The 14,263-nt window shown below is 38.0% G+C and overlaps 1 protein-coding gene across 4 annotated transcripts in view; it reads right to left on the bottom strand.

Annotated features, from left to right (window-relative positions):
- Window positions 1-14,263, bottom strand: part of MYO5A (myosin VA (heavy chain 12, myoxin)) — a 124,597-nt gene that overhangs the window by 41,422 nt on the left and 68,912 nt on the right. For all 4 annotated transcript variants that reach the window (XM_008577316.1, XM_008577317.1, XM_008577319.1 and 1 more), the window contains exons 23-27: window positions 12,923-13,071; window positions 8,367-8,480; window positions 4,025-4,168; window positions 3,730-3,783; window positions 1,508-1,735 (exon numbers count right to left, since the gene is read on the bottom strand). In XM_008577316.1, coding sequence (XP_008575538.1) covers window positions 1,508-1,735; window positions 3,730-3,783; window positions 4,025-4,168; window positions 8,367-8,480; window positions 12,923-13,071 — 689 coding nt within the window. The remainder of the gene's footprint in view (window positions 1-1,507; window positions 1,736-3,729; window positions 3,784-4,024; window positions 4,169-8,366; window positions 8,481-12,922; window positions 13,072-14,263) is intronic.

Genomic DNA, 14,263 nt, shown 5'->3' with positions numbered 1-14,263 from the left:
CGAACAGGGACCTCAGTTAGAAAGGGTCAGCTCATTAGGGGCAAGAGAGCAGTTGTCACATCGGGTATGGGAGCTGGGTGACTGAACACGTGTGATACCAGAACTGTGTGCTCTGTTAGCTGGACTGTTTTCATGGCCTTTGCTTCATTTTTCTTTTCCTTTCTCTTAATTTTTACTAAAGTTTCTTGTGAGAATACTACATTGTACCCCATAAATATATACAATTATTATATGTCAATTAAAAATTTTAAAAAATGCCAGTTTGTCACAAGAGAACCAGAGAAAGGAATCTTGGTTTTGGACTCTGCTTAAGTTAGCATGCAGAAACTTTTTTCTTGAGGACCAGCCACAGTGGGACAATGGGAAGCCACTGAAACAGCCCCGGAGGTGAGGCCTGCACGGCCAAGCCAAAATGGGGTGTCCTCTTCTGGAACTCTTCTCATCTCAGACTTAGGGAGTCTGTGATTTGTTTTAAAATTTCTTTTTATTTCTTTATATAACTCCATTTGTTACTTGGGATTGTTTTCCCTCAAATTAGTCATATATGTTGTTTTTGGAATTTGATATTTTTTGGATCTGTGTTGATCCCAGGTGTGAACTGCATTTATCATTCCAAACATACATATCAGGTACAGTATCAAAACTGTATGTAGAAATACTATTTCTAAGAGAAGTACTCTCAGATTTTTCAGGCATCCAGCTTATTATATACCACAAATATTTTTGTGGCATGCCATGCAGCTGAAACACTTGATTGCCTCAACTCCTGATTACGCTCTGCAGCTAGCACATGGGCAGAGAGACAGGCCAAGCTTTCAAGATGATTACTCAGATTCCCTTTGATGGCAAATGACAAAAAGGCCCATTTCTCATCATCATATGGCAGCACTGGGTCTCAAATTGCCTGAAAGCAGGGAAGGACTTCAAAGAGCCATCTATATATCCTCAGTATGGGGTTCTTTCTGTTGAATCCCTTGGATACAGCCCCTCCCAGCTGGGACAGCTCCCCCTGTTAAACAGAACTCCCCAAATTGAGGAGAAATCTTCTCCATGTAACTTCCACTCAATGATCTCATTTCTAACCTTTTCATGTTACCTTTCCAATTAAACAGGCTATTTTCAACAAGTAATTGTAAAGTTGTATTTAATGCCTCCCCACAGCAAGACAATTTATAAATTTTTGTATTTAATAAAATTTCATTTTAGATTAAAATTTACTGTGGCCATATTACTACAAAAAGATTAATTATTTTAAAAGCCCTTTTCTCATAAGTGAGAGATGAAATTTTGATGACTATTTGGGATTCACTTGCTTTTTGCTCACTATTCATTAATGACGTCTTACAAATAGCAAAAATCCCAACACTGGGATCTTTTTTAAAGATGAATCCTCAATTAGACTAAAAATGCTCATAAGTGTTTGCTTCATGATAAATTAGAGGGAAAGGATAAAAAGAAATGGAGGCCAGTTCCCAAACACCCACGTTAGCCTCAGGCTCGTGCTCACCTTGGGTTGGATGGCCTCTTTCTGGCTCACCAGCTGAGACCTCAAGATAAGGACTTCCTCCTTGCGGACATCAAGCTCCTCACTCACAGATGTCAGCTGCTCCATGAGGACTCGGTAGGCAGGTGCACCTGGAGCGGTCACCTCTGGGGCACTTTTCTCACTGAGGGCCTTGCGTAACTCATTTAGCTCATTTTTCAGTTTTTTGTTTTCTGATTCTAGTTCTTGACGCTGTATGGAGAGACAAAGAAAAAATTCATTGCTGTCATTCTCAACTTTACATTGGAATGCTCAACTTCTCCCAAGCTGGTAGAAGAAATCTGCTAAAAAGATCGCCAGAGCTACCCTAGTGAATGGCTTCCCAGGTTCTACTGTGAACTCCATTCTGCAAATTAAGGAAGTCTGACACCAAGTGGAGTTGAGCAAGGTTAATGGTAGTTTGCTTCATCAACACAAATTCCAGAGTCAAATTTATTCTGGCCTGCCCAGAGTGTGTTTACAGGCGTGGAGAGATTGCTAAGTTCTAAGGGGTGTGTTTAGCTAGTCCTAAGGGGCCCAGGTTTTGTTCATAGGTAAATGTAAAGGCAAATCTGAGGGTCCAGCTGGTCAGGATATTTCCAATGAATGGTTCAGATGGGTAGATCCCTGAAATCTTTAGTAGTGTCTTATTTCCTTTGTAAGGCGGAATGGAAAGATCACTGAAATTTTAGGCTTTTAACTTCTAATCAAAAAAAGTTACCACATTGTTTAAACCAATAAAATTCCCTTTAGTGTTTCACTGACAGCAATGAATGTATTTTTCAAAATTCTTTACCACATAACATGCTGTGAAGTTGCTGGCAGGGCCTTGAGAGATGGAGGAAGAGGCTGAAGGGTTCTGCCTTCAGCCGTCCAGATGGACAGTGCACACCCTGCACTCCCTCCAGACTTTCACATACTGCCAGCCACTCTCTTGCCACCAGTCAGCACAGCCCTCTTCACACTGTGCTCAAACAATGGCTATGGGAACCCAGAATAGTGGCACTGACACTCCAAGTGTCATGAGGTACCACTGGGAAACACTAAAAACAGGCATGTAAAATCACCATGGTGCCTTATTAAGCACATGACACAAGGTCTGATGATAGTGGAAGTGAGACAACTTTGTATAAAAATCAAATATTTTATTGTTTCTTCCTGGAGAAGCAACCTTGGGTTTGTAGTGCTGTATCAGTCCTTTCAACATGTTATATTAAAATTATTTATAGTCCTTTTTTTTCTAGTTTATGAATATGTAACCCTATCTTTCATGAATTAATCTGAAAATTAATTTTTGTATGTGAAAATGAATGCTTCCTACTATCCCCAGTCTTCCACCAACTGGTTATTAGATTTGCATTGTGCATTTCTGAAAAAGAAAATATATACCTATCTTTACTTTGACATAGTGTTTCCCAAATGTTAATGTACATCAGAATCACCTGGACATCTTGCTAAAACACAGATTGCTGGGTCCCACCCCCAGACATTCTGATTCAATAGGTCTATTATTGTGGGACCAGCAAATCTGCGTTTCTGACAGGTTACCAGTAATATTGATCCTGTGGGTGTGGGGACCATATTTTGAGAACCACTAATGTAATACTTTGTAACTCTGGGCTCCATTCATACTACAGAAATGTTCTTTATTTGTCCATTTTGCATGAGGCAGGATAAGACCTGGAGAGCAGATTCCCACTCCCATTACTTTGGTCTGACTCATCATACCCAATCAGATTTTCATAGTGATGGATGCAGCATTTGAACCCAGGCAGTTTGACTCTAGAGTCCATGTCCTTTACTACAACATCCTCAAATGGCAGCTATTTAGACTGAAGTTTAGCTTATATATATATATTTTGTCCTTTTTGTCCTTTTTGTGACCGGCCTGCACCGCGCTCAGCCAGTGAGCGCACCAGACTGGCCATCCTTATATAGGATCCAAACCCGTGGCGGAAGTGCTGCTGCGCTCCCAGCGCCGCACTCTCCCGAGTGTGCCATGGGCTCGGCCCAAGTTTAGCTTATATTAAATAGAATTTATAAAAGGAAAAAAACACAAGGCTAGGAGTAATGCCTGAATAAGGCTTAAGCTAGGACCTGTGGTGCAAACTCCAGCCCTTAAGGATGTTCTCTGAAAAAGAAAGGATCCAAGCGGGCATCTTGCCAGAACAAGATATTCAAAGTCTTGGGCAGAAACTTTCCATTACCTTGAGTGACTCATATTCCAGTTCTGCACCTCTAATTTGTGGTCTTTCTTCTTCCTAGGAGAAAATAAAATAAAAAACTTTATATTTTAATTTTCAAATTTTTACTCAGGATATTTACTTGCTCTACAGAAAACAGCGAAGGGAGGTTAGCCCTCAAAACTTTAACCAAATGCTGTTTGGTAAAGGTATTTCTGGGCTGAGTTCCTATTACAGAAGAGACTGCAGAAATGGACAGAAAGCCCCAGCCTTGGCTCCTTGGTTGGCCCCGGGCCCTCAGTGGGACAGCACTGCACACCTTTGCTTTGCTGCGGAGCACCTGTTCCTCCTTGCGGTCCAGCTCATCCTGCATCACCTGCTTCTCCTGCTCCAGCTCTGTGACCCGCTTCTGGAGCTTGAGGAACAACGACATGTCCAGAGGCACCTTCTTCTCGCTTGGCTCCTATACCCCAGAAATCACAAGATGGTCAAGACAAGCCAGAAGACATATAAGCCAATAGCAAAACAATGACTAACTCAATAGAAAACAGGGAAACATAACAGAAGAAGAAATATAGACATCCAAAGAATAAACAAAAAACATGCTCAACCTAGCTAACAACTGGAGAAATGCAAATTAAACAATAGTTATGTACTAATTCTCCCCTATCAGATTGGCAAAGACTGAATTGACTATGCACTGTGTTAGCAACAGTGTCTCATATGATTTTGGTGGAAGTATAAGTAGGCCTTTTAAAAGGGCAGTTTAGCTGTATTTATTAAACTTAAATGTGTTTATCCTTTAACCTAGCTAATCTATGTTTAAGAATTAATCATACATAAATTCTTACACAAGCATACAAAAACAAATTTAAAAAGATGTTCATTGTAACACTTTTTGTAACTACAAAAACTTGGCAAGAACTTGAATGTCAGTCAATAGAAGAGTTGCTTAAATAAATTATGGTACCACAGACAAACTACAAAATATTTTTTAGCTGTTAAAAAGAATAAAGTATCTCTATATGAGCAGATAAATAAGTCCTAAAGTATTAAGCGAACAACACAAATTATAGAACAGAATCATACTATGATCTCATTTTTGTTAAGAAATCACAAACATATATATTTTCTAAATGTATACCTAGCACATATACACAAAAATCTAGGCCATCAATGGCCATCTTGGAGGATGGGAAGTACTATGGGAAGTTTTATTTTCTACTTTGCACATTTCTATATTTGAATTGTTTACTATGAGCATGCACTACATTTGCAATCAGGAAAAATGATTTTTGAAAAGGTGAAGTGGAAGTATAAATATAGTGAGATCAGACAGAGAAAACTGAAAACCAAAAACATATATAGCACTTAATAAACTGAAGGAAAAACTAGCAGCATTTTAGAAGTATGTTAATTGGTTCCAAAACAGAATTACAATGAACACTACTAGGATAAATAAAGGTATACTAATTAAAGCTAAGGAAATGCAAAGAACTAACCATCATCAGAAGTTCTGAGAGTGTCATAATTGCTTTACCTTGTTTACTTTGGGTTTTAACTTTTAATGAGGTAAGAAGAGAAATAATTGTATCATTAGATTTAATGTAGAGAATAGAGTCTCTTTTTAGAGAGAGAAAGAGAAAGTGGGGAAGACAGAATGGTAACAATAACTTATCTATTTAACTAAATGGTCAAAGTATAATTCTTAAATGATTAGCAAATCTTATCTTTCCAACTGTCCATTTAAAAAAAAGAATGTTTTTCGGGCTGGCCTGTGGCTCACTCGGGAGAGTGTGGTGGTGACAAGACCACGTCAAGGGTTAAGATCCCCTTATCGGTCATCTTTTAAAAAATAAAAAAATTAAAAAAAGAATGTTTTTCTAATATAAAAGCAAAAAAGGATTTATAGAAAAATTAGGAAATAGGAAAAATAAAAAGAAAAACAGGCATAATCTCATATCCAGAGAAAACCCACAATTTTGCCCTGTTTTTTCCAAGCATCTATAGATTTAAAGAATTGGAATAATATTTTCATTAACATTTTGTATTATTTTTAAAATTTAGTATGGCACTACAATTGGTTCCCACATTTGTAATATGATATTTAACTGTATAAACAGGAACATCATCATTTGCTTAGCTATTACCTTATGAACGAACATTGAGATTGTTTCTAATTTTTGCTACTGAAATATTACTAAAATAAAATAAACATGCAAGTACATAAATAACTAAACATTAACATTTTTAAGACTGTTAAATTAGACCAATTTTCACTACTATCAGTAACCACCACCTTGCCTAGAACAACAGTGAATGTTGTAATTTAAAAAAAATTTCTTAATCAGTTGATAGACCAAAAGCGGCATTTCGTTGTTGTTTTAATTTGTATTTCTTTGACTTTTGACAAGGTTGAATAATTTTCATATTTTCAGGAATTTTACATTCATTAGCTACCTTGACTTTTGTGAAGTCTGAGAAGTGCTGAGTTCAGTGTTATTCTATTCTCAAAAAGACCTAAGAAGAGTCAACTAAACTAAGGAGTGGGTATTTATAGGCTGAAGAGGTCACTTGCTCACAAACTAATTATACCTGGACTTTTTCTTACTGTCTACTTTGTAGTGCTCAACAGTAAAGAAAAAATTTAGGTATATGATCTTTACTATAAAGTCTGTCCTGGCTCAGCAGATCAGAAATAACATCTTGTCTCAATATGAAATTACTATAGAATTTCATTCATAAAATTCATTTCTATGTGTCCCACAAATACTTATATTTTAGCTTATTTACAATTTATTTTTTAATTTTTTAATCTATCTTACATAGTTTTAGTGTTTGTTCATTTATTAATGATATACATGTCCCTGAAAATTTTAATTTAATCTTTTTTTACTCTATAATAGAATCCTTTATTCTACAAATGAATGTAATACTTTATTCATTGTACCTAAAATGTCTTCATCATTTGGAAATCATTTCTTTGAGCCTTGAATGGGCATTTTTGCTTAAAAGGAATCCTCTTATTAAAATGGATGGGGTAACTCTTTAGATACCAGCTAATATTACGTAATGAATTAGTTGGTTGCTAGATAAGAACAAAATTCTATGGATATGAATATTAAGATAAGAGATAGAAGAACACAAAAGATAACATTTGACAAATGCAAAATGACTTGAGGCATAAAGATTGGTAGTTATTTAAGAGTGCTCCCGACGGTGGCCATTCTTATCCCTAATGACACATCTAATTAAAGAGATGCCATTTGTCCTTTCTATACCACATAAACAAGAAGGACGATTGGGCCATCTGGCTCAGAGAAGTTTCAGGGGCTCTGTTTTGCTTTCCTCCCTTCCTTAGTGAGTCACCAGGGCTTTTCTAAGAGTGAAGCTTTGAAACCAACCTAAAAAATAACACAAGTCTCTCATCTGAGGAAAATCAGGAAGATCAAAGAATTTATTTAGCAAATTATCACTACAGGCCTGGTGGTCATTATGGAATCATTCTTAACAAGAGCTGAGAATGTTATGGTGACCCATTCCCTGGGTTTGACAGGGATGAGCAACCTTGTGAGCAGAAGCATAACTGGGATAATTAGTCGATGGCTACTAGCAGAGGTGCACGAGCAAGCAGGGAGAAGCACTTGCTCCCAAACAATGTAAACCCAGCCCATGAAGATGCTGGAAGTGTGGGAGAGCTGCAAAGCAAGTGGAGCTGGTGGGTGAATTCTCCAGAGAGAAACAGCAATGGAGAGAAATAGCAATAGCCATCATAACTTGTAAACAACGAATCACAGGTTTTGCAAAGATAGCAAAACGCTGATTTCTTTTTTACATCAAATGTGCTGTTATCACATGACTGAGGTTGGAATTCTGTTCCAAAAAAGTCTAAAAGACTCCTCTTTATTTAAAAAAAAAAAAAAAAAAAAGACTGGGCCCATTATTTTCCTGGTACCAGATTCTAAAAGAGCTACTTGGGAATATTACAAATAGGAGCCAAAAGTTTTTTTTTAAAAATGTGTTGAATAGGCAATTTGTCATCTTGGCCATTACAGAGGTAGTTGCAAGAAGAAACCCAAACCTGGAAGTCATAAGTAATTAGAAATAGAAATTCATGGCCAATCACAGTGTTAGTTTGGTACCTCTCTCCTGTCCAACTTCCCTTGTAATAACCAATCTTTTTCTATTACCAGTTATATAATTTCTACCTTTCTGATCCTGACCACACCCAGTCAGAATTGTAAGGTGATCACTTATTAGAGCAAAAACATTTACTTATTGAGTACTTACTATGTACTAGGCGCTCTTTCAAGTGTTTTATGAGAATTAAACTCATTTATAATTTACTTCTGTCTGAAATAAATTCCTGATAGATTGTATTTTCTGTACACAGAATAATTAACATACAAGAGGTCACTGCAGAAGGAAAATCTCACCATCAAAATTACATTAAAATTAAAATAAAAATATGTATCAACAAAAAATATATGCAGTATGTATGTACACAGCTAATTAAGCATCAAGAAGTCACTTAGGAAGAATAAATGATTCAAAAACTGTTGTGTTTATGGGCAACTGGGATCTGCTCTGCAATGGAGGTGCTCCCTGTTAACCACAGCATGTTCACATCCTGCTTTTAGTGACAGAAATCTAAAATGTACCTCTGTCCTTGATGGAATGTCTTCAGTTTCTGCAATTTCCGAGCTAAATGTATATTCAGACTCATTGCTGCTGTGGGTGGAGTCTGTTCTCCTGTGTCCAGGCTTAGGCATGTTCTGCAAGGCAAACAGCCAGATATAATTAACACAACATAATGAAACTAGGCGTAGTTAAGACAAGAGTCCACCTTGACTTGGCTCTAATCCCCAATCAATGACTTGTACTGATGCCAAATGATGTGTTTCATGTTGTCTTGACTAAATCCTTACAAAAGGGTCACCTCAAAGAAAAAGGTGCACCCTCATGGTGTGACAAGAACAGCTGCAAAACCAAATGCCCAAATAGAAGTCACCTGTGATTATCAGCAGAGTGCCCTTTGGGTTTCTAAAGCTTCAAGTAATCAGTCACACTGAGGAAGCATAGGTATGATATCTTGGCATCCAAATACTGACTTTAGTATTACAATCAAATAAAACTTACCAAAAGTTCATAAAATATACTTAGTGACATGCATAACCATTTTACTTCATGGTTTAAAAAAAAAAAAAAAAAGTGGGTCAGAAGTGTGTGTTCACATAGGTGGCTATAATTTGCATCACTTTTATGCATGGAGTTAGATCTCTGGAGTAAACAGAGGGAAGAATGCAGTGCAAGAAAGGTAAGAAAGCTGCTCCAAGAATCCTGTGAAGATCTCTGGGTTATTCATTCAGGGAGTCCAGGTGATACTTTTATGAAATGTGGCACTTATGAAATTAGTGTTCAGAAAGCTCGTGGGGAACAGAAAGGTTAAGCAATCATAGACCCTTCCCTCCTGTAGGAGAAGGGGTTAAGAATACCTTCAAGGAAGAAGAAATAAAAAAGCTGGGTTTGTGCCCCTCATTCTTAGGATGCTCCCAGCAAAATAGATAGAAAGGCTCACTGGCCTGGATCTTGCAGGGATACAGATCCTGAGAGCTTCAGAGAGGCCTCAGAGAGCTTTCTGATCTGTCCAATTTCCTTTATCCCTTCCCCCAACTACAGAAAAAGAAATGGAAGCCACAAAGAGTTTCTTTGCCTCCTTCTTTCTAAGGTCCAGGCTTACAGAGAGCCGACTCATCCAGGGGCAGTTAAAAGTCTCTGCAGCCAGTCCAACCTGTACTCCAATGTGAAGGGAAGACCCAAGGATGCCAGAACTTCTGAAACTATCCAGAACCTGGGATGCACACTAAAGGGGAGAATCACCATACATGAAGTCAAGGGCAGTAAGATTTACTCTCTGTTTACATACACAGGTAGTCTTATTTAAAGTATCCAGCCCAAGGGCCAGCCCATGGCTCACTCAGGAGAGTGTGGTGCTGATAACACCAAGGCCGTGGGTTCAGATCCCATACAGGGATGGCCGGTTGGCTCACTGGGTGAGCGTGGTGCTGACAACACCAAGTCAAGGGTTAAGATCTCCTTACCGGTCATCTTTTATAAAAAAAAAAAAAAATAATAATAATAAAGTATCCAGCCCAAGCCCACAATAACAGTATGGCATTTATTTAATAAAATGGTTGTGTCATTAAGAAAACAGGTAGGTTCATATAAACACCTGGACAAAGATTTTTAATAAGCTTATTAAAAATAAGTGAGACCCCTACTTTCCCACATATATCTATCATTGAACAATGAATACCTTAAGGTATGAATAGAGGCAATACTGCTATTTAGTATTTAATGTAACTTTTGGGATACAGGGCAGTGGTTAAGTGCTCTGAGTCTGAAACAAGAGAGAGGTGGGTAGGAATCCCAGCTCTGCCACTTACTTGTCCCTTATTCAACTTCTCCAGGCCTCAGTTCCATCATCGGGAAGAAAAAAATAGTATTTTTATTTCACAGGGAATATGTGTGGATGAAATAAAAGTGCGTAAGTAAAGAGTTTAGCCTGGCATAAAAACATTCAATTAATGTTAACTGCAGCTGCCATAATTGTTAGGACCCTGCACTAATTCAACAACTTCCTTGTTGGCGACCTTTCAGTTCTCCAAGTTTTTAGGTTTCTGTTTCCCTGTTCATGTTATTCAATTACAAAGACATACACTTGACTTGATGATCATGTTCTCCTTCAAGATCTGCATCTCACTCCTCTTCTGCTCCTTATCCATCATTTCCCCCATAGTTCCCTCTTTTCTACAACATGTTTTCTTCCCTTTGCCAAGACTAGTGACCCCATTGTTGACATGCTGAATTCCCTCCTTACTCTGAAATTTATTTATCTTTAAGCACCTCACAATCCTGGATTCTCTGGCCTCATCTTTTTATTGCTGGCTTGAAACTCTTTAGGCTTGGGTAGACTTTTCTTCATTGCCTCTGCCCCTGGAAAATTGACTGCTTTTAGAGGAAAATTTTACAACACTTCTTGTACTAGGGCCAACAACTCTTAGACCCTGGTAATCAGTGATACTATTAACTCACTAGTTTTCCTCGGCCTATACATCACATAGATTATGGGAAGCCCTTGAGGCAGTCTATTAATTTCCCTCCCTAAAGTTTCCTTCATCCATCTGAGGAGTCTATTTATTATAAAAGGCTTCATTAGCTCTGGATTACAGCAGTGAGAATTCCATTTGCAGAACTGTCAGTAAAATATTAGCCAAGTATCCAACTGTTAGCTGTGAAGTTCTATCTAAACATTAAAAAAAGATATTGGAATTAATATTTTAATTGTTCTAAATTATAAGTCAAATAATTTTTTTTATTCTCTGCAATTCTTGGCAAGTGTTCTCTGCAAAGACTACGATCTTGATTATATCTAGAACTAGACAATGAGACATAAGGAAGAACTGAGTAGGAAGCAAGCAAGCTCTGATCGTCCTTCCTCTGCTTTTTCCTTTTCCCTTCCTGTTAGCATTTTGTTACCCAAGAGAAATGACAGTGAATCACAGGCATAAAATGGAGAGGACTAATGGCTGAGAAATAAGAAATCAAGCAGTTGAACTACCCCTGGAGCACTTCTGGGAACAGAATGGATAGCAGGCAGAGACTTGCTTAGCAGGAAGGAGTAGCCATGTTAAGTTTCTGGGGGATGGCCATTACTGGAGGGTCTTTTCTAGAGATGGCTACCTCATTGACTAAAAAGGCCCATAACCTCACAGATGTTTCTGGAATGTGCTTGGAGAGTGAGACAGACATGGCACATGCTTCTGTCATTTTATTTTCTGAGATTCACAAGGCACATACTATTAAAGAATCCAAAAAATTCTGTTTATCTCTATTTAAACTGGTTGATTACCACATTTATTTGATCTCAGAATCATTTCTTTTCCAATGCCACTTATTAAAATGCCAAGTAACTAGTGGCCCTCAGAAACATCCAGTGGGATACAAAGCTTAGCTCTAACCATAGCTGAAACACAGATTAACCATAAACGTTGGTTATCTAGTAAACAGAGTTAAGAAAATACACTGAAGAATGGAAGTCTGGGGGACGTGAACATTGAAGGAGAGGAAAAGAACTCTAGAGAAGACTAAGAATGACAGAATGTAAAGTAGGAAAGTTTTCAACTGGGCCAAATGTGGCATGGCAATCAAGGAAGACAAGGTTTAACAAATTTGTCAATTATAAGGGTAATGGGTAATGGTGACCTACTCCTACTTTTAATTTTTCTTTATCACATATAAATCAGGGTAGAGTAGTGACATTTGAAATAATGGTCTAATGTGGGATTTATATTAGCTTTTTACCTCTTTTAGACTTTATTTACTCATGCGCAAGGTGATGAGGACAATTCTTTTGTGATCCACAATCTTTTATTTTGATTTGGTGTCACATTTTAATGAAGTTTATCAGTAGATCCAGATAGAAGCAAAATTTGAAGCAAATAACCTACCCCACAGATAATGAACTATCTTGCTCTTTATATGAGTTATTTCAGAGCATTTCTGACCATTTGAACCATTAAGTTACCTTTAAGGCTGATACTTGTAGGGAACTCTTTGTCTCCTGATAGCAGGATAAGTAGAACAGGGAGTGGGGGCAGAACTATTACGAGTATGGAAGGTACACTGAAAAATGCAGAAGAGTCCTTGAGACACATAATTCAGTACAAATGGAGGCTGAATTTTCTTTTTGTAGGAATATCTCTTCGAAATTATAATAAAAACTACTGAAGGAAATACTCAATTCATAAAATTTGCCTCATATGCAAATTTTACATTAAGACATTCAATATATGCAGGTACTTTAAAAAGTTCACGGAAAAATGGAATTACAAGATAATATCAATCTATGAATTTTTTGATGTACCCTCACATAAAACAAAGTCCAACTGTACTGATTTTATACTATCTTATAGTCCAGTCCTTAAAGTGTTTGACTTTACTTTAGTACTTATGAATAAAGTTATATGATTTCTGCTCTAAAATAATCTGATCCATTGGCTGAGGCAGGGTGGAAGGGGTGGAATGGGGGGTAGAGATGTGTTGACCATTTTGGAATTGGGTGAGGGGTACATGGAGGTTAATTATACTGTTCTACTTACTTTTGTATATGTTTAAAATTTTTCATAAAAATAAAAAAGCAAAGTGTCTGACTCACCACCATCAGGGTCATCTCTTCCTTGAGGTCATCATACCGTTCTTCTAGGCGACTGAACTCATTCAGAAGGTTCTGATACCTCAGCCTTTCATCATTAAGATCGAGTTCCAGTTGTTTTGTTTCTTCTACTAACTTCTTCTCCATAGTTTCTGAAATAAAGAGGGATATGCATACCAAGGATGACTCCACAGTTTGCAAGAGTGTAAACATGTACACGGACTTACAGTTTTTCTGCCATGAAATTTTAATTCTGGCCCCTCTATGAAGAGTATCTTAGTGATTGTAGGGAAAGAAAAGGTATGACCAAAAAATGAAATAACTTAGTAGTAATTACAATCACCTACTACGTTCTTCCAGGTACTAGCCTTAGTCCTGCTAGTTCATAACACTGCTTACAGCACATCCTTGATAAACTTCCACTAGTTATTGTCTAGTGACTTAGCATATATATTTTTTATTCTAGTGGTATTCTATTAATAAAATTATTTTGTCCAAATTAGTGTACTCTCTCAAAAAGTCAGAGATATTTAAGATATTTAAGATATTTGGTGACTCTTCAGTAGACCTGGCTACTCATCTCAGTCTTATGGTTCTATCTCACAATTTTCCAGCATTCTGAACTCTCCTGCTGTCCTATTACTCTCTTGTTTCTAACCTATTAATGCTCAGGCCTGGTCACCTGTGTTGTGTACTTCTTGGTCATCTCCCATGTGCTGCTGGGGAAACACTGACTTTGCCATTTACCCAACCCACTCTGCCCTCTCTGTTGCCAGTGGCTTGCATTTGGCTAGGACATGGTCTGAAGATTGGAGATTACTTCCCGACTGCAGATAAAGCAAAGTAAGAATGCTTCAAATCTCAGTTATATGTTTTAACTCAGTGAATGAAGATTCCTGCCACTATGCTCCATTTTACCCCTATATTTTGTGGCTGTCTCTTAAACTGCCCTGCTTGCTTCTATTACTTCACCACTTCTCTCTCTGTCAGCTCCATGAGGCAAGAGCTGCAAGTGTCTTGTCACAGCTGCTTCCCTGGGACCCATGACAGTGCTTCCTAGAGGAGGGCTTTAATAATTTGTAAATGAATGGGCCGGCCCGGTGGCGCACTGGATGGTGCGCCGCTTGGGAAGCGCGGCGGCGCTCCCGTCCGAGGGTTCGGATCCCACGTATAGACCGGTTCCCGCTCACTGGCTGAGCGAGGCGCGGGAGCAACACCGAGGTTTGCAATCCCGTTGCCGGTCCCCGGTCCGGTACGGGGGCAACACTGAGGGTTGCGATCCGTTGCCGGACACGGAAAAAAGACAAAAGACAAAAAAAAAAAAAAAAAAAAAAAAAAAAAAAA

Source organism: Galeopterus variegatus, unplaced genomic scaffold (assembly GCF_000696425.1).
Source record: "Galeopterus variegatus unplaced genomic scaffold, G_variegatus-3.0.2 Scaffold1487, whole genome shotgun sequence".
Lineage (NCBI taxonomy): Eukaryota > Metazoa > Chordata > Mammalia > Dermoptera > Cynocephalidae > Galeopterus > Galeopterus variegatus.
Note: the sequence above shows the minus strand (reverse complement) of the source record. Positions and strands in the feature narration are given on the sequence as shown.